Genomic DNA, 21,172 nt, shown 5'->3' with positions numbered 1-21,172 from the left:
AAAACCCTCTCCACTGATGCATATTGCAACTTTCTATATTTTACAATCTTAGAAACTTATCTATAGGTTAAGTGAGTTAACAAAGTAAAATGTTAGAAGTGAAACTTGATCCCACCTCTTCCTGACACATTGTAGTTAACCAATACAAGATACTAAGTAACTTACAATATATTTTGTCTTCAAGATCCAGTGAAACATTATGATATGATATTTTTAATGTCTGCTTTGCCACTCTTGCCTATGCTACATTACATACATTGGGCAGATAGTTTCAATGACTTCCATCATAAGTATTCCATCCTTGTTCTGACTTGGATGATCAACAATGATGTCAGTATCTTCAGAAGCTTTAGCAGACTACCTTGTACTCAGATTAAATTAAAATATATTTGAATACACTCTGAACTGAATTTGTCATAGAGTCCAGTTACTTCAAGAATTTCAAGCCTTCAGTCCCCCAGTCAGCATCATGATCAAAGAATCTGAGTTAATAAGGACTTCAGAGATCATCTACTCCAACCTGTACTTGAACAAGAATCCTTTCTATGGTTTTATTCACTTTAGAAGCATTTATTAAACATTTTCCTTGCCTGGTAAGGAGTTATCCAATCTTTAGTTGAATACCTCAAGGGCAGGAGAGAACCCACTTCCTACTGAAGCAGCCTGTTCCATTTTTGGATGAAACTAATTGTTGGTTAGTTTTTCCTCTTTCCACATCTATACCATTGTTCCTAGTTCTGCCTGCCAAGGCCAAGCAGAATATAAAAGGGATAGATATCAGGATGGTAAAGGGCCTTGAGGCCATGACATAGAAAGATCTGTTATTGGAAGTGGACATTTTCAGCCTGGAGAAGAGAAAACTCAGATGAGATATAATCTGGTATCTGGATATCCAATATCTGGAGGCTTGCCATGCAGAGGAAGGATTTGTCTTTTTTTGTTTGGCTCTGAGGGCCAAACCAGGAGCAAAGTGTGGAAGTGACAAACAGGCCAATCTAATTAAGCTTAAGAGGTCAAGTGTTGTAACCATTAGAGCTGCTTCTGGAGGAGGTGAGCTCCACCTCATTGGAAGTCTTCAAGGAGAAGTTGGATGATAACTTGTTCATAGTGGAGATTCCTTTCCTATGTGTGTTAGATTTGATGGTTGCTAAGCTTCCTTCCAACTCTGAAATCTGTGATTCTGTAAAGTTGAATGATTCTTGATAAGTTATTATGTGTCATGGGATCCTCTCTCCTGCAAGCTAAATCATTAATAATTGTAAAGTTCTCTGAAGTCAGAGAATTAGCTAAGGTTCATTCAACATCATGATGCTCTCTTCTCTCATTATACTGCTACTGTGTTCTCTTTTCTCCTTCCTTAATTTATATTGCATTCTATTGACCACAGAGAGAAATTCTAATTTAATTACCTTATTTAATTTGACATTCAGACATCTAAGGGACTAAACATCAGTAGTTTTCTCTATTCCTTTCTTGAATAGGTGACAATGGGATTAAGAAACATTTATTGTAGAAGGTTTATAAATGGACTTTTTCCTTCAGCTTTGGCAAACATTTCCATGTCTGCCCTCATAGGCAATAAAGTCTTTCCAGGTACTGTAAGTAAGGCGGCCATGCTTATATAAACATAGAGTTAGGCAGAAAAACACTCATTAAACTTCCTAGGAATAGCATTGTTCTCCAAAGGTTCAGCAATATTTGTTCAAGGGAGTGGATAAAGAAAGAGATGAAGAATGTTGCCACTTGGCTCCATATCCTTCCTCTGGCTGTCAGCCTGCCCAGGAGAAACGTAAGACAGAGGCAGCCCACTGTCCACTTGGGGCTGCAGAATGCTTCAGGATGGTTATGGCTCGTGAGGAAACCAACTCCCAACCAGTCCTCCTCTAGGCTGACCTTTCTTTTTGAGCCAGCTTTATTAACTTTACTAATTACTAAACTACAAGCCTACAGATAGTCAGTGGGAGAGATTTACTGACCTAGACAGCCTGTCAATGATCTGATTATTTAAGAGCTCACTAAAACAATATTGGTTTTTGTTGATCCACCCATCCAATGATAGCTTTTTTCAGAGAAAGAAATTCTAAGGAGTGACATAAGAATCCTGGGCTGTCAGTGTGGTGTCAGAGAAGGAGAATTTAAACTCTGAATCCCATCTGTGCCACTGACTAGTGGTATGATATTGGGCAATTCAGCTAGCCTTTAATAATAATAACTAGTATTGGGTTTACCAACAATTTTATCTATGTAATCTCATTTGATCTCCATAACAACCTTGTGAGATGGTTGCTATTGTCACATGTTGCAGATGAGGAAACTGATACAAAGATATTAGGTGACTTGCTCAGCATCACATAGCTAAAGATGTAAGTTAGAATTTGAATTCAGGTCTCCCTGACTCCAAGTCCAACACACTATGAACTGTGCCACCTGTGCCTCGATCTGAAGTTTCTTCATCTATCAAATCAGAGGGGTTGGCCAAGTTCTCAGCCAGCTCTAAAATTTCCATGAGACTTTCATTTGCTTTTCTTGCTTATTCATTCAAGAAAAATCACTGACAGAAAGTCTATTCTTTACCGCCTTAAGGAAAGAGGTAAACTGTTTTAAGAGATTCCATAAGAATGCCATGTTCTTTTAGGTAAAGTTTAATGAAAAAATTAAATTTGGCATGATAATAGCTAGCTGGATATGAAAAGCATTAATGAATGAGAGAGCTATTTTGTTATACTGTCTAATTATGGTCAAGAAACTGTAGATAAGTTTCCTTTTTCAAATCTTCCATAAGTGAGTCTATGGTTCATATGGACTAGATTTTCAAAAGTATTTTAGCTGTAACACTTTTCTCGGGACAAGTACTATCATGTTTATTTTTAAATTTCATAGAGTAGTGTAGAAAATTTCATTATTCAAACTCTTTGATTTCTTTTCCTGACATATGTATTGGTACTGAGGTGGCTGATTTTTTTTTTTGCATAAATCTTTGAAAAGCATGTCATCAGAATGACTTTCTGTTCTCTGAGACGGTGTCATGATGAATTGTGGTTTAGGGGATAGGCTGGCAATTATATTTCAGGCAAATTTAACCAAAAACAAAACAAAACAAAACAAAAACAAAACAAAACAAAACACAACTCCAACATCTTTAAATTTGGAAATGGATACTTTGAAGTAAACCCAGTTTATTAGCAGTTTGAGTAAAGACTTTTTAATATAGCATCTTAAAGTTTGCAAACAGACCTTCAAAGTTGAGATGGGGGGGGAGAGAATAAGCAAAGTGAGCTCAAATGAGGTGAAGTGATTTTGTACAAGAATAGTGACAGAGATTTTTTTAAAATTAGAATAATTTTTTATTTTTAACTTGAAAATCACTGGAAAATGAACATTTCCTTTTATGAAGAATAGATAGCTGTCTGAAATGATGAATCTCTATCATTCACTATTTTTGAAAAGTATATGATAAATAGTTAGTTGCAAAGTTGTTCCACTTATTTGTTTCATTCTGAACTTCCTTTCATTCTGTGCACTTAAGAAAAATGCTTCACCAGTTATATATATTTGGTCACTACTGTCATCTACCCTCATCTCTCTTCCCATTCACAAATTTAAAAAACAAAAGCAAAACAAACCTTACTTTCAATCAAATAAAAGAAACCCTTACATTGGTCATATCTGAAAACAAAGGCAAAATTTGAATCCATACCTTTCTGATTCATGTTTAGCAGTCTCTTAGGTACTTAAAAATGCCTCCCATTATAATTTGGCAACATCATATTTTGGTAATAATTTAGGAATCTTTTGCTTCTGTTGTATTTTCCCCCAAATTTTCTGCTCAACTCAGAGTTCCTGGGCACATGTGATGTCTTTCATATTCAGTTCCAGCACTGGGTCTGAATTGATTCCTTGTTTCTCAATTGCATCCATTTTGGAATCAAGATTAATAACCTGCTTGGTCAGTTTTGTCTATCCTGGAAGGCAATGGGCTGGTTGTTGAGGTTTTTGAAATATTATTATTGTGTTCTATAATTCTTTTAATCAGTTTTTTTTCTTAATGCCCTAGGAGTGATTCTAGTGATAGGGAGTGATAGGGATTTAGAGATACCTTTGGATATTTTTTAAATTTTCTTTTATTTTTCTTCTTTTTTCAGAGACTTCCCTTCTCGAGAAAGGGGCCCTTGGTTCTAGGGCAAGTTAGGCAAAGTTGTCATCAGCTGAGAGGTAAGATAGAGTATCTTATAGCAAATACACTGACAGGAAGGACACAGTTTCCAGTCACAGTACCTGGCAGTGGCCTGGGGGCACCATACTTGACCTTTGGAAAGTAAGCCTATTTCTGCTGCCACATATAACCGGACTGTTAGCAACTTGTTTAATTGGGTGCATCTAGGGCTCTGCCCCTGGGGTGACCTTGATTTGGTAGCCAGTAGAGCAGTCTTGTGTGTCTACAGGACTCTCCCATAGACATTCAGTCAGTTAACAAGTAGTTATTAAGAATTAACTGTGTGAATGTGTGTATGTGTATGACACATAGAACTATATTTCTGATAATTTTGAGATTTTTTTAAAGGGGGAAGGCATTGAGTTCTTTATGATAAATTGATGGTAAAATATCATATTAATATATTCATGTGCTAATTTAAATGTATTAAAGTGATTACTTCAGATTAAAAAAAAAAAAGAAGAATTAACTGTGCACAACCAAATTGAGGTAGGGCTGGGGATAAAAAGGCAAAAGACGAAATCCCTTCTTCCCTGGGAAGTCAATCTAATGAGGAGGGGGAGAAAAACATACAATATAAAAACAACTAGGGTATGATTGAGCAAGTCACTTTTTATTTCTTGATTTTAACCTATAAAATGAGGGGGTTGGAATAGATGGCTTCCCTCGTTTCTTTGAACTCTAAATTGATGAACCTATGATCTGTATGTGACCTTAGGCAAATAATCTAGCTTCCCTGGGCCTCAGTTTCCTTATTAGTAACATGAAGAAGTTGAGTTCTTTCCCAGTTCTGTCATTCTGTAGCTATAATCTTTACTACTCTAGAAGAGCTTTATCAGTTGAGCAACATATGTATTCAACCAGTCAATAATCAGTCAATTAAATTTATCAAACTCTTACTCTTTGTTAGGCACACGGGAAGAAACAATGAAGCACTCTTTGTTTTATAATGAGCTTGCACGGGGAAACCAATGCATAAAAAAGCCATATACTTCATAAATATAAAATTAATATAAATTTCATTTATGTCATTGGGTTATATATCAGAAGTTCTTAACCTTTTTTTTTTGTCATGGACCTCTTTGACAATCTAGTCAAGCCAACAGAATATTACTCAGGTTTTTAAATGCAACTTACATAGAATTACAAAAGAAAACCAATTATATTGAAATTGTTGTTCAGTAGTTTTCAGCTGTGTCCAACTCAGTGACCTCATTTGAGGTTCTATTGCCAAAGGATCTAGAGTAGATTCTTTGCCATTTCCTTCTCCAACTCGTTTGACAAATGAAGAAACAGAGGCAAAAAGGGTTCAGGGCCAAGGATAACATGGCTAGAAATTTTCCGAGGCCACACTTGAATTCTGGAAGATGAGAGAGACTGGCATGCTATTTACTGTGGCACCTGCTTGTTCCAGATACTGAACAGTTACCAGAGTACCTGACAACAGCTTCATGGACTTGAGGTTAAGAACTCCTGACCTCTATTTCTAGATGGAAAGTAGTTAAATGCAAGGAGGTTTGAGGAGTCACTAGTGACTGGGGGCTGAGGAAGATGGGCAAAATCTTCCAGAAGAAAATGCGACTGAACCCCCTTTTCAATGAGGAGAGGGACTGGCAGGTAAGGAGGGGAGAGCAGTCTATCCATGGGAAACTGCCCGGGCAAAGGCGCGATGGGGAGAAAATGCAGTGACAAAGCCTGTTCGCCCCCACGTTCTGACCAATCAACACCTGCCCGGGAGCTTTCTTTCGATAGAAAGCACTTGGTCCCAGGACCGCGGCAGCAGCGGGCCAATCTGGGAGCCTGAGCTCGGTCTGGTCTCTGGCTAATTGCTTCGCGTGTCTGCTACTAACCGCATGCCCTGCGAGCACGCTCCTCGGGACCGCACGGAGCCCTTGACAGCCGGCTACGGGCCGGCCACTCTGTGCCTGCTCCAGCCTCCAGCTCGGGCTCCCCGGCTTGCAGGAGGAATGCGGGAGAAGCCGGAGGTCCCGGACAAGCTAGCCGCCCCTCCCTCCACCTGTTACTCCGGGGAGCCGAGGCCCCGCCCCTTTCGGGGCTCATTGGGGGCGGGGAGCTGAGGCCGCCGGCGGAGTGGGTTGTGGCTTTGACTGCGGCGGCCGAAGTCGCTCTGCTCCGGGCGGCCCAGGGAGGGCGGATTCTTCTCCGTGGGCTGTGGGCTACGAGACTCGGCCGCGACCTCCGAGGACCTCGATGTTGGCCCGGCGCACCCGCCGCAGCGCGATGATGCTCCCCGGGTGAGTGTAGCCCGAGCCCCTCTTTCCCCACCGCCGTAGTGCGGAGGAGGAGACACGCAGGGAGCGGGCCCCACCCAGCCCCTTCCCCTGACGTCCTCCGCTCAGCCCCGCTTGTAATCCCTTCTCCCCGGGCTCTGACTCCGGGTCCTGGGTCGCGGTCCCGGGACGAGCTGTGCTGGCCGCCTCGGAGACCTCGAGAGCTCGATCCGGTCTTCGTCCTCGTTCGGTCCCGTGCGGAGCTTCTCAGGACGGGACGGGACCGGATGGGACTTGGACGGGGCAGCAGGTGCGGGACCGGCTGGCCAGGGAGGCTCTCGGCAGCCGCTCCGGGCACAGCCGCCCTCCCTTGTTCCCCAACTTCCACCTTCTGGCTCCAAGCCTGGGCGACCCCCCCCACCCGGGACGTCCCCGGGACCCTCAGCCGGGAGTGTTCCCGGCCCGCCTCTTCTCCCGCCCTCCCTCGTCCGGAACGAGAAGTCGAGGTCCCCTGCATCCGCTACTATGCTTTGAGGAGGCTGGGAAGGGGAACTGTGGGGTTCTGGTGGAGTGCCATAAGGCAAACCCAACGGATGATGCGGAACCTCGTGGGCCCCTATTTACCTTTCCTTGCCAGTTTCGTGGGTGTGGAAATGAACTCCCGTCTCCCGGGGCCATCCAGTTACCTGTGCAGGCTGCAGGGAGCGCGGTGTCGGCAGTATTCCTCCCCTTTCCTCCCTCTCTCCTCTTCTCCCCCTCCTAACCTAATTTCCTTTTTATTCTTTCCTTTCCCATTTTCTTTCCTTCCTCTCTTTTCTTCTTTCTCTCGTCCTTTCTTTCAATTCTTTTCCTTCCTTCCCATCTCCCCTCGACCTTCCTTCCTTCCTTCCTCTTCCTCTTCCTCTTCCTCTTCCCTTCTCTTCCTTGTTTCTGTTTCTGAAGCCCCCTCGTTGGTCTCCAAAAAGCATTTCCATCCTGGCCTGGGGAATGATCTCTGGGGCAGCTTGGCCAACGCAGGAGGTGGAGCGTGGGGCCAGATTCTCCCACTTCCCCTCTCGCCTGTTAGAAATCCGAGCGGTTCCCAGCAGGAGTGGGGAGGGGGGAGCGGCGGAAGTTTCCTCCCAAGAAAAACCGTGCGTGGCTCCCCTTGCCCAGCGACCAGGGCTGGGAGAGCCCAGCTGTGCTTTATAAATCATTACCTAAGGGCCGATTTGATAGTGCTGAAATGAACTGTCACTTTTGGTGTGCACCCTACCCCATCCTAAACGTTTTGGGGCTGTGCACTTTGGATTTTATATTTGGGGGGAAGGAGAGAAAGACAGGGACAAACCTCCCAAACTTTGTCTGGCATATCTCAGCAGTAAGAGCCTACCTCGTCGGAAAAATGTGCTGAAAGAGCAGATTTCTGAAATAACACACATTTTTTTTTTTTTTCCTGAGGAAGAAATGGTAAGAGAGAAATGCACAGATGTTGATATAAAATTAGAATGTCGGTTGAATAGTTCATTTCTTAAATAGGAAATATTTATATTCTAAAGTGTCTTTTTTTTTGAGGGGGGGGGGAATCCTGGTGACCCAAGTCACAGCTAGGAAACAGTAGGAAATGCCACCCTAAGGTCAGAGCTGAAAGGTACTTGAGCTATCCCTGCATTTTATACTGGGGATGGAGGCCTAGGCATGTATGGGGGAGTTTTAAGTGATTTGCCCAAAGTCTTGTCATGCACTTGGATTGGGAGCTTTGGCCCTAGAGCATTGGTTCTTTCTATCTTAGTACACTGCCTCAGGTGATGAGCCCTGGGTTTAAACTGTGCTGGCGCTTGTTAAGTCTTAGTTTTCTCCTCTGTGAGCTCAGTAGGCTAGGCTAAAGTGTCTGCTAGTTCAAAATCCAACCAATTCGATAAAAGGCATTTTGGCATGTGCAATAATTCATTTTTGATGTCTTCATTCTGTCAGTTAACAAACATTTTGGAAGCCCTTAACTCTATGGTAAACTCTGGGCAAACCCAGTCTCAGCCCTCTAGGAGCATGCATTCTAATGAAGAACACCACATGGAAATAGGGAAATCAAACCTTATATGGAACAGATGTTTGATTTAGAAGCTAAAACGTTACAGAAAAGGTAGTCCAGTTTTGGGCCCCTGTCCTGGCTAGGGGATGAAAAGGGCTCCATGGGAATCTGGGGAGAATTGCACAGACAGTTTTTGTTCACTTGTCTATTTGTACAGTTCAAGCTTCACCTGGGAGTCCTTTGGTTGTAGGTGCCTAATAGTCCTGGCTACCATTTCTATATTGTTTTTCTTCATAATCTATAAATACTTTGGTTTTGAAGTGAAATAAATGCTAGGAGAATCAGCACAAAATTATGCCAGTTTAATGTGGAAATCTTTTATAATTGGAATTTTCTGAGGAAGATATATTTTGAGTTAAGAAAATGAATAGGTGAATATTCATATAGGAAAGTATATCATGAGTCTTCTCTTAGTTTGCTCTGAAGACCAAGTGACAGGTGAGAGTTGGATTGAATGCCATATCTGACATTACTTAGTTGATGTGTGACCTTGGGAAGTCAATCCTGCAAGGAATATGCCAGGCACTGTACTAAGTTCAAGGGATACAAAGATGGAAAGGAAATGGTCCTTACCCTCAAGGAGTCTATTCTAATAGAGGAAGCAACCTGTACACAGATACATATTTATAGGACTTAGACAAAATGAATCCAAAGCAGTTTAGGGAAGGACACCAGGAAAGATCTCATATGGAAAGTGGCACTTCAATAAAGCTTTAAAAGAAAGCCAGGGGATCCAAGAGGTGGAGGTAAGGAGGGAGAATGTTTCAGGCATGGGGTCCGGCCAATGCAAAGGCACCAGAACTGGAGGTCTATTTGAGCAACAGAAGGCCAACTTGGCTTTATCCCTTTTGTGGCCTGGTGGAGATGGCTTACAGTGTGGAGAGACTCCAGGCAGGAGTGTAGGGGGCCAGAACTCTGGGGAAGTATACTTGAAGCAAGTTTAACTTAGTGGAATTGATGAGATGATGGTTCTCTAATTCACATATATACTTAGTATGGTGATGTAATGGTTCTCTAGTTCACACATACATAGTATGCTGTCACGATGTAATTGTAATAGAGTATATAAGGTCTAAGAAGGACTGGAAGAGAGAATTCCATCTATTTCCCACCATCCTGGTGGCTCTCCTGCCTTCTGCATTCCTTCACTGAAACCAAGGCCCTTCCAGAGGACCTCTAGAAAGCTAGCCCAGACATTACAGAGGAGGAACAAAAAGGAGGTGAGAGGTGAGAAGGGGACCTTAGGCCATAGAAATGTGATGGGAACAAGATTGGCAACTGATTTAATTATACTGAGTGAAGGAAAGAGGATGAGATTGAATTCCTTCTTCATCTTGGACTCTATTTTGTTCATCAGAGTGAGAATTAGTTTTTGTGAGCATACCTCTTCCACTTATATGCCTTGTCCAATGTTTATTGTCCAGGAGTCTTTAAATGAGGGTATTTTCTTTCAAAGAAGTTTGAATAATTTTGATGGAGTGAGTGGTAAAACCCAATAAAACTTCCTTAGTTGGAACTGTGCTAAATACTGGAAATAAAAATACTGACTAGGCAGACAGACGATCCTACTCAAGGAGTTTATATTCTAAAAGAGGGAGGCCAACCCCTAAAGGAGAGCCTGCAAGCTGAGAATGGGGTTTAAGGATTCCTAGTTTGAAAATGGCCAGTAAGAGACTGACCTGGTGTAAAGCCCAGCATCTCAGCTCTAGAAATGGTAGGTTCTTTAGGAAGAGGTAAAGGATGAGGACCAGTGTTGCAGAGGCCTTGATAAAGTTAGGGATGACTGGAAAAAAATTTGTAAATAATAAAAAGTTTTCATAAAGATCCATTGTTGTTAATGGGCTCTCCATTGCCTTTTTTATATTAATAGGGTGTGAGTTTTTTTTTCATGTTTTTGGTATATTTCAGATGTATATATCAGTTCCTCAACACCCTCAAAATTGTGTTGTCTCTAACATGAATCTCTTCTCGATATACCTGCTCAATTCTGATTGCTTTTCTCATCTTTTTTCTCTTGGAGTTAATGAATTTGATGGAGAAAATGATTTGTATTAATTTTTATCAAATTAATTCTCCCATACTAAACAGATTTAATTGGAGCAAAATTGCATCATTTTCACATCCCCAAAAAGGACTCTTTCATTCTGGAAAGATGAAGTCTAGAAAGAGGAATGTGATATATTCATAAAAGGAGGAATGTGATATATTCCTTAATTGAGCAATATTGGGTGAATATAGATACTTACCATTTTAGGAAATAGCAGATTTTAGGGCATTCCTAACCTTGAAAAAAAAAGGGGTAAGCTTCAAGATAAAAGAGGCACATTTTACTATAGATAAACTTTGAGAATTTTATATCCCAAGAAGTTGTCTAAATTAAAGATTAATTTTTTTAAAAAAACCCATTTAAACAGATTGATTACCCATTAATAAATGTTGTAGAAAAAATAGGGTTATTTTAAAGGTCAATACTAATGCATGAGGTTCTGATGCCTGAAGGGCAACTATATCTTCTCCCAAAATACTTTCTTGTTCTCAGAAAAAAAAAAGTACTGGGAATGTAAATCAAATTCTCATGAATTTGTATCTAATAATTGTCTTCTTTTCTCTTTAAGGTTTTCCATTTTCTGTTACGAGAAGGACATTAACTGAAAGCACTGCAACAATTGGGATGTTGCGGCAGAACGGTGGAAGTAACAAGCGTGGTTTATCATTTGCCAGATTTTCTCTATGTAATCTTTTCCCTCTTCCTAATTCTGGAAACTGGAGGATGGGGCACTGCACCAAAAGCAATTCTTTGAGCAGCATAAATTCCAACCCAAATTGCTGTAACAGCCCCATTATTGATCCAGAGTACGTGAAGCAGTTGGTCAATGATGTCAGAAGGTTTGCCGAGTTGTTGCTGTGTTTGAAAGAAACCATCCTTTCAGAAGGTGTGTATGAGCTATTTTGTTTTAGTAGCATGCCAGGATGCCAAATCTGTGTAACTAGCTATGCTTATGTGTATCTAGCACTAATAGTAACAGAATTCCCCTTCAATTATTGACTGTCTGATTTATTAATATTATTCAACACAATTGATATTTAATGGTACTTGTGACTTTGGGATGCTTTCTTACTCAATTACCATGTAATCTCTTTCTCAATTGGACCTAATACAACACATTGAGGATAGCTGTAAAATCTAAGGAAGCTATAAGAGAATAGTACTCAACCTTCAGATTTACTAGTTTGAGAAAGGGAAAATTTGAGGGCTTTGTAGTTTAATTTTTATAAATCAACTTCAGTTCAATTCATTGGACTTTAATAGACGAATGTTTTATAATTCAAAAGTGAGTTACTGACATTTTAGCTTAGATTCAGTTTCTCATAGTGTTAAAAATTCTCCTTCATAGGATTTGAATTACCTTCTTCCCAAATTAGACTAATTTCAGTCTAGCTCTTAACCCACCCTTTATTATATCAAGGTACAGTCAGAAGTAGTTTCAGCCTTTTACACAGGAGGATAAAAATGATTCTTAAGATTTAAGCCAGGAAATTTATTTTGGGGAAAAAATCAATATTTTCATGTGTTAAAGATTTTTATATACATTGCTATAAAGCAATTAACAAGCATTTGTTAGGGCCCTAGAATGTGTGTAAGTATTGCAATGCAGTAAAAAGTACAAAGATAAAAATAAAATTGTTCCAGCTTTCAAAGGGCTTACTCTGTACTGACAAAGGCACATCACATAAAAAATTTACAAGCATAGATAACATAATTTTGAAGGAAATGCTCTACCAATTGTGTAATTAGGAAAAGTTTCATGTAGAAGGTGTTGTTTGGCAGAGCTTTGAAAGAATTAATAGATTTTAAAAGTCAGAGGTGAGGAGGGTGCACATTCCAGACATGGGGAAGAGAATGAGTTAAAAGACAAAGGGATGGAATGTTGTATGTGAGAAACAACATAAAGGCCAGTTTAGCTGGACTAAGAGTGAAGTTATGGGGAAGCTGGAAGGGAAGGCTGGAGCCATGTTGCACAAAAGACAAAAGAGCATTTTTATCTCATTCTAAAAGTAATAGGGAACCACTGAAGGCAGAGAACAGAATAGGGGAATGACATGATCAGATGTGTGAGTTAAGAAAATCCTCTTAGCAGCTGGGTAGAGGATGGATTGGAATAAAGAAAGACTTGAGGAAGAAGGCTAATTAGAAAGTCATTAGGACAGGTGAGAAATATTGAGGGCCCAAATTAGAGAGAGGTGTAGGCAAAAGTGGAGAGAGAAGAGGATGAATATGAGAGATTGTGGGATGAGAGTGGACTAGATTTGGCAAATGATTGGATGACAGAGAGAAAGAAGTCAAGGAAAATGCTGAGGTTGTGACTGGAAGAATGAAGGCAGCTTCAGCCAAAGAAGAATAGTTTTCGTGAAGAAAGATAACGTGATATATAGTGGAAAGGATGGTGGGATTTGCATTCAGAAGGAGTTGAGTTCAAATCCAATCTCATACTCTTACTAGCTGTGATCCTAAGTATGCCATTTAATTTCCATAGAGCTGTTTCTTCATCTATAAAATGAGATTAAAATAATTTACTTCTAAGGTTCCTTTAGCTTTAAAACCATGATTCTGTATTACCATGAATTCTATTTTGTGCCTTTTGAATTTTCAATGTTGACAAGCCTCTGGTTCAAAATGTCTAGTGGGCAATTGAAGATGGGTGACTAGCACTCAGGAAAGACTATATATACACACACATTTATTGTTGTTCAGTTGCTGACTCTTCATGACTGAACTCATTTGGGGTTTTCTTGGCCAAGATACTAGAATAGTTTGCCATTTCCTTTTCTGGCTCATTTTACAGATGAGGAAACTGAGGCAGGCAGAGGTAGGGGACTGGTTCAGGGTCACAGAACTAGGAAGTGGCTGAGACTGTTTTTAAATACCAGGTCTTCCTGACTTCAGGCTTGGGGCAACTGCCTATTTATCTACAAGAGATGATAATTGAACCATTATGAACCTAATAACCTAATGAAATCACTAGATGATCCAGGATAGAACCAGGGTGACAGCCACACTCAGCTATCTTGAGGTGGAGACTGAATCATTGGTGGTGGTGAATGTGAAGGCACACTCAGAGAGGTGGGAGGATAACCAGGGCCTAGCAATGTCACTAAATCCGGAGGAAAGGGTGATCAATAGCTTCATATGCCAGAGAAGAATCAACAAGAATGGGGGAGGAGGAAAGTTGTTTAGATGTGACAGTTAAGGCTGGATCACTACCTAACAAATGACTATTAAATTTTTGACAAAATAAAAATTTTAACAGATCTGAGGAAGGGGAAACTCAGAACAGAAAGCCTTGGTGATTGATGGTGACAAAGGGGAGGCCTCAAAGACCACAAGAAGTGTTCCCCTTTCCTAGAACTTGTGTGCCATGGAATTAGAACAAGGTGGGCCAGGGATGCCATGTTTTATGAGGGAGCAGGAAAGGAGGGAGGAAGAAGGATTTATTTTTGTTGCCTCATTTTATGGGTAATGAGTAAATTCTCCTGAAATGAGTGATGGTAAATTGGAATCATATGATTAAGCTTATGACTATTATCTGACCACCTACTCCCCCTTGCCCTTTTAAATTCTTCTGTTTTTAGTTTAGTGATGGTAAAAAAAAAAGTTTGATAACTAAAAACAAAAGCAAAAGATCTGGCTTTTAAAACTAATTAATTTCTACACTTTGGATGATATAGGATACATATAGGGAAGATCTCATAGGACCATAGATTTAGAGCCAAAAGAGATCTCACCCAAGGACCCTGAGTGTCTTGTCTTGTCCATAAAAAACCATCTGCAGAAAAATTTATTTTGTGCTGATGCTGTTGGGAAAGGAATACAAGATAGGTGTTAACTTTCCCATTGTTTTAATAGCTTAATTTGGAAATCTGACTATGATTGATCAATGGCAACTTTGTTGTTCGACATTTAATGAGTTGGAGTGTGCTTGACCCAGATGACATTGATTGGCAGCATCTAAGAAGTTAAAGTGTTGAAAGAAATCCTGAAAGGCTTCTTGTCTAAGTCTCTCGTTTGAAAGCCAAGGTGTGGAGAGATGCTACTCAGGGACACTCTTGTGACTCCCAAGCTCTGGGCTTTGTCCTCTACCAGCAGGATAGTTTGTCCAATTATTATCTCTCTTTGTAGGAGACAGAAGTTATCACAGGAATTATTCTTAGCTGACTTGTGTGTTGGAATTTTTAATATTTTATTAATCTCCATATAAAGTAAAACTTGTGTCTAAAGAGTTCAGTTTTAGCCAATTCATCAAATCTGAGAGGGATAGTATGTGTAAGTTGGTTACTTTTACATTTAAAACATTCTATCCTTTGTTTCCTACTTGCTTCCTTTATCTTTAATCACTCATTTTATAAGTAGAAAATGCTGGTAATTTAAAACTAGTTGGTACATTACTAATCACTAAAAGTTTTTTTTACTGGTTTTAATTATTTGGCAGTTAAGAAAATAAGATGGGAGAGGATATCTAGCTCTAATGGAAGTGGAGATAAAAATGTAATAAATAGAAGTTAGCAAGAGGAGACTATTCCAGGAGATAAAAGTATAAGAGTATAGAAACATGTCGAATAACTGAAATTTAATTTTAAAAAACCCGTAAGAGCAATGTAAACCTTAAATGCTTGATTATATCTCCAAGAAATAGGACTTCCTGATAAGTACCCTGAAATTTATGATAAGTGAATTCAGAAGAAATAAAAAATTTGTAATCAATTATCAGTGAAGACTTTGGTTGGAGTTTATTAACATAAAAAAACTATTAGCTATTCCTGTTCCTTTTGATTATTAAAGGTGGGATTATTCTTGTTTTGTTTTTTAATGCCTCTCCAGTGAAAATATAAATTGTGTACCTTTAAGAAATGTCTCTTGCCAAAATCCATGAATTAATTTCAGGATCATGGGGTTCGGGATATCTTATGATGGGATACTGTGAGACTTTTTACTTGATATGGTTTTTTTTTAATACAAGATATATTTAATAGAGTAGACAAATTACTTCTGAATGATGAGAGAGAAATCTTAAATGTGGATTTGGTTTTAGCTTTGATAATGGATTTCAATTTAAAATATCCTTTTCAACAATTCCTCACTTCACACTACTTATTGTGAGCATCAGATGAGTTGATTAAAGAACATTGAAAATGAAAAGTAATATATAAATTTGATATCTAGCCCCTTATCAACCTATTGTACAAAGCTTTTGATTGTGGGAATATCATGTAGTAAATTGGTTTCAATTTGGATTTAGTGAAGGGAGTCAAAATAATTGGGGCCAAAAGAGCATTTTAACGTTTTGTTCTTCTGTCAAGAAATAGAGAACAACTGAATAGCCATCTCCTATTTTTTCTTTTTCTCCATCTTTTATTGAAAAAAATGTTCTCATTTTCAGTGTGTATTTTTGTTTGAAATATTTTAATCCTTTAGTCTAGAGATGAGCAGATAATTGTCAATTTATGATATAATTAAAATAGTCTCTTGAATATTTGCTTTAATGTATTTGCCATTTTACTCATCAGAATTTTAATTGACATTAATTTTTAATCATGTTAATAAAGGTCTTCATATAGCTTAATATCTCAGAGACTTGATTTGATTTTCTTTGTAGACTCCCAGAAATAACAAGAGCTCTTGTAATCTGCTTTAAACATGGCCTTGTAGATTCTATTTCTCCGTAAAATGACTCCATGTTAGAAGGAAATTATCTTTTGCCCTTTAAAAAAAATACATTGCTTTCTTTGGGATGCCTGAGAGGAACCAGAAGACCAGAATTAGTAATTCTATTTCTGTAACATTAAAGGGAAGGGAGAAAGTTAGTATGAAAGCACAAAGACAAGAGAATCGAACTTTAGAAATAGAAATTTACAGTTTTGTTAGTCTTTCCTTACCTATGTATATATGCATATAACAATATATGGATGTAAATGATTCCCTGGGTCTGAGTAGATTAAATTTCAGTCATATAATAAAGCATGATGTGTACCATAAAGAGTGCTGCCTTTCCATTAACAAAAAAAATAATTTTTAAAAAGCCAGTAGTGGCTTTTCATTAATAGATCGTGTGACTTTGGACAACCTACTCAGCTACTATTTAGGGTCTTAGTTTTCTCATCTGTGATACAGGGTTTTGAACTGTGTATAGGACTTATATCCTGTGAATATACACTTTATTTTTTGTTTGGATTTTGAAATTAGACATTTTAGTGAATATCACATATTTATTAGGTAAACTTAGTGCTGTGGAAGTAAAGAATTGTTTGTCAAATATTGAATTTTTGATACAACTTAGGAAATTATTCTATTTTTCAGTTAGAACGTTTTTGATGTATATTTTGATGATATGATTTTTTTTATCAAGTGTTTGTGGAATCTTGACATTTAGAATAGGATTCATAGAATAAACAAATGTTAGTGAAGTACTTTCTAAAGACTTATGTATTCTGTGCTCATTTCTTTAAAGGATATGTTGTGCATGAAAATCTAGCAGGCTGTATTTTTGTTGATTCTAATTTTTAAAATTTTAACTACAGGTAGATTAGAGGATATTAGAGTATAGGGACTCCTTTTTACTTGGAAATGGATACATAGGAATTCTTAAGTTACTTATTTTCAGTAGAAGATTGCTAATAGAGTCTTCTTATACTTTGTAGCAGATGTGGAGTCTGCAGTTTTAGATCTCTAACCAGTATCATTAAAGTGCATTATGAATAATTATAAGGGTAACTTTTGCATCTTATATTAAAATGCTGAAGCACTCAATTATATATGTACTTAAAGTTTAATTACAACACAGTATATGAATATACTTGGAGTATAACTAACTACTAATTCAAGTTTGTGGTTAGTGATTACCTTAGGTGTATATTATTACATATTTCAGTGGGTCAGTCTAGTTAATTTTAATTAATAAAAAGTTTTTAGGTAGTATCTGGTTTCCTAATAAGTTTTATATAGTTGATAATGCTTTTAGATATTTATGACTCTTGTTTCAAAATGTATTTGAACTTATTTCCTAATATTAAAGCTCAGATTTTTCGGATTTATTGTTTAAACACTAATATGGAAACTTGTTTTAAGAAGTGAATTATATATATAGGAGTGTTAGTTTCACCAAACATTTAATTTTAATTGGGATGTTATAGGATGAAACTGACATCTTGAACACATTTTCTATTATCTTTCTTCAAATCTGTTCTGCTTTTTTCAAGGCAATAAACTGTCATTATTACAGACAAGGGAATCTTATTAACTTATTTTTTTATTTCATTTTTTTCTTAGCTTTCTGATCTATTCAGCTATTTTATCTTCCTCCTAAATCCTTTTCTTCCTCTCAGTACTATCAAATTAAAGAACCTTATTTTTCCTCTCCTTGTTCTACCTCTTCCAACTATTACAGTAATTCTCTGACTGGTCTTTTCAGGGTCAGCCACTCCTTTACTTTATGCTCCACATTGTTGCCAGGCTTATTTCTTACTAAGGGGGTAAATATCAAAATGCCCTGTGAATGTGAGCTATTCCTTCCTGCCTTCATGTACTTCTCTCTTCTAAATTATGTGATAAGCATTTAAGAAATAGGAAACCACATCAAGCAGGGTATTATCATTTGTCCTTGTTGAGGACTTGTCTTTGGAGAGGCCTATAAATAGAATTTTGTCTGAGAGATCATGAATTCTTTGACCATAGCAACATGAAGTAAAAGAAAAAAAAAGTGATCCCTTTTAGGTTACTTTTGCTAGAAATTCTTTAATGGTTAGCCTGGCATTCAAAGCCTACATGTGCCAGTCTACTAGTTTTTATCTCATGCTACTACTTCTGTGTACTCTAGTAATCTCTGTCCCTAGAACAAACTCTGCTCTTTCCCAACTCTGTTTTTGCTCATGTTGTTTTCTCTGTTGGAGTGCATTTAAAAAAAATTTTCCCTTTCCTTTTAAAATCCAACATATAAGCTTGAAGACTTCCCCAATTTCCCCTTCTCCAGTCATTAATGACTTCTTTCCCTTCCTGAGTTTTCTTGATATACTTTATGTATTTCTAATGTATATCTTTCACATTTGCATTATTGCAAAATAATTGGTTTTTATGTCATAAGTTTGTTTATTTGTTTTTTCTGCTCCATAAATCGAATGATATGTTTTCCTAAACTTAGGATGAGGAAACTGAGGTCCCAAGAAGTTCAGTGACTTGGCCAACGTCACACATCCACAGGAGGAACACAAGCCTAATGTGAACTCAGGTCCTCATGCTAAGATCCAAGGTCCTTGCCATTGTAGCCTGCCTGCATTATCCGCAGTGACTAAAGGCCCCCCTCACCTGGGTGCTGCCCAAAAGATCTATTTAATAACTAGTGCTGGAATTGAATTCAGGGCAGTTCTGACTGATCTGGAGAAAATGTGGCTCTTTCACATTTAATGGAAAGCTAAACCCTGGCAATCTTCCTCTGGACTAGTAGTCCAGAGATATCAATAACTACCGCTTTCCTGTCTCAAGAGCGTTTACTTCCCATGGAATCCTGGGCTAGGATGAACCTCTTGTTCCCTCCCCTTGTTCCCCCAAGTCACCATGTAAATGAGGCAAAGACATTTTAGTTTTGTCATTGTATGCCCAGGGTCTGGCCCAGCACCTGGCAATGGAGAAAAGTGTGTTGAATGAGGAGAGAATGTTGTTGGTGCTGCTTAAGCCCTTCCCTCCTCTGCCATTGCCTTGTGCATTGGCACCCCTCAGGCAGGCCTCTTCCTGCCATGCTGCTATGACAGCTGCTAGAGGTTCCATATACTCTCTACTCCCCTCACTGTACTCTGCTCCCTTTCCATCGCCCCATCCAAAGGGGGCTGCCTTTCCCCCATTTTTCCAACCCCTTTCAAGGACTGAGCTGAGAATTTTCTCAAGGTATCTAGTGGTACTGTTTCTGCTCTGTACAAATGAACTTTTGGAACAGAAGCCATCCTAAGTTAGGGACTGCTTGCTCTATATGCTTGTAAATATTTCCAAAGAGGAGAGTACAGCCTATTTCAGTATTTAAGCTTATCTAAGAACAAAACCCATTCCAGAAAGATTTTCTTTTTTAACTTTAAGGCAGTTTTGAATGTGCTAATTCTTAAAGGAATAGTTTCCAGTTTAAAACAGGAATTGAACAGCAAATGTTTCTTCACAGTGAATTTAAAAAAAAAGGTAGGAATATAAAATTAATATAATTTCTACCCTGGAATTGAGTGTGATCTTTTTGCACATAAAATTTTGGTTTTGATGTTTACAGGTATCCACTGATTTTCCAAAGATAATTTTTAAAATTAATTTTATAATTATAATTTTTGACAGTATATATGCATGAGTAATTTTTATAACATTATCCCTTGTATTCATTTTTCCAAATTTTCCCCTCCCTCCTTCTACTCCCTCCCCTAGATGACAGGCAATCCCATACATTTTACATGTGTTACAGTATAACCTAGATACAATATATGTGTGTAAATCCAATTTTCTTGTTGCATGTTAAGAATTGGGTTCCGAAGGTATAAGTAACCTGGGTAGACAGTAGTGCTAATATTTTACATTCAATTCCCAGTGGTCCTTCTCTGGGTGTAGTTGTTTCTGTCCATCATTGATCAGCTGGAAGTGAGTTGGATCTTCTTTATGTTGAAGATATCTGCTTCCATCAGAATACATCTTCATACAGTATTGTTGTTGAAGTGTATAGTGATCTTCTGGTTCTGCTCATTTCACTCAGCATCAGATCATGCAAGTCTCTCCAAACCTTTTTGAATTCATCATGCTGGTCATTTCTTACAGAACAATAATATTCCATAGCCTTCATATACCATAATTTACCCAACCATTCTCCAATTGTTGGACATCCATTCATCTTCCAGTTTCTAGCCACTACGAAAAAAGCTGCTACAAACATTTTGGCACATACAGGTCCCTTTCCCTTCTTTGAGTATTTCCTTGGGATATAAGCCCAGTAGTAGCACTGCTAGATCAAAGGGTATTCACAGTTTGATAACTTTTTCCCAAAGATCATTTTAAGGAAAAGTAGCACTTAATCTATATCTTATTGTTGCAGTCTTTTAGTTACAATGACAATGACAAACAGTTTAAAAACGTTCACTATTTTGTCTTACTTCTTCTTATCCAATTGCCTAATCAATGCCCTCTAAATGAAACTTTGGTTTTGTCAATTTTGAAAAAACTTAAATGTTAAATTATATATTGTACTTGAAGTATCCTGAATAAGATAGCATTTAAAAACTTTATTTTTCTTTGTAAGGTCATAATCCTTGTCATATATAAGCATTATCTACTGACTTATTCTGAAGTCCCATTTTTAGTTAGTATCCTAGCAAAAAGGCGAAACATTTGTTGTCAGCATAGTGTGTTGTTTTTACAGCAAATCATGAAGCAAGCATGGAATCAGGAATTAACTGTTTGATAACATCAAATCATGCTAAATCCTTTCACAAACAGAAACATCTGCTTGAATTTTGCAGTTTCTTTACTGGAATTTGGCATCAAATGGTCATGGTGTTTTGAAATATCTGTTTGTGCAGGAAATAGGCCTAACACCACAAATCCATTTTCTTTTAAGGATAGAAAATTAGCATCATATGTGAAATGGCAAA

At 38.2% G+C, this 21,172-nt stretch overlaps 1 protein-coding gene across 1 annotated transcript in view; it reads left to right on the top strand.

Annotated features, from left to right (window-relative positions):
- Positions 1-6,287: 6,287 nt before the first annotated feature.
- Positions 6,288-21,172, top strand: part of LOC141539663 (rho GTPase-activating protein 29-like) — a 75,298-nt gene continuing 60,413 nt past the window's right edge. Inside the window, exons 1-2 of the mRNA XM_074262741.1 lie at positions 6,288-6,468; positions 11,128-11,445. Coding sequence (XP_074118842.1) covers positions 11,184-11,445 — 262 coding nt within the window. The 5' untranslated portion in view covers positions 6,288-6,468; positions 11,128-11,183. The remainder of the gene's footprint in view (positions 6,469-11,127; positions 11,446-21,172) is intronic.

This window comes from Sminthopsis crassicaudata, chromosome 4 (genome assembly GCF_048593235.1).
Source record: "Sminthopsis crassicaudata isolate SCR6 chromosome 4, ASM4859323v1, whole genome shotgun sequence".
In the NCBI taxonomy this organism is placed as follows: Eukaryota; Metazoa; Chordata; class Mammalia; order Dasyuromorphia; family Dasyuridae; genus Sminthopsis; species Sminthopsis crassicaudata.
This window is presented reverse-complemented; position numbering and strand designations above follow the sequence as displayed.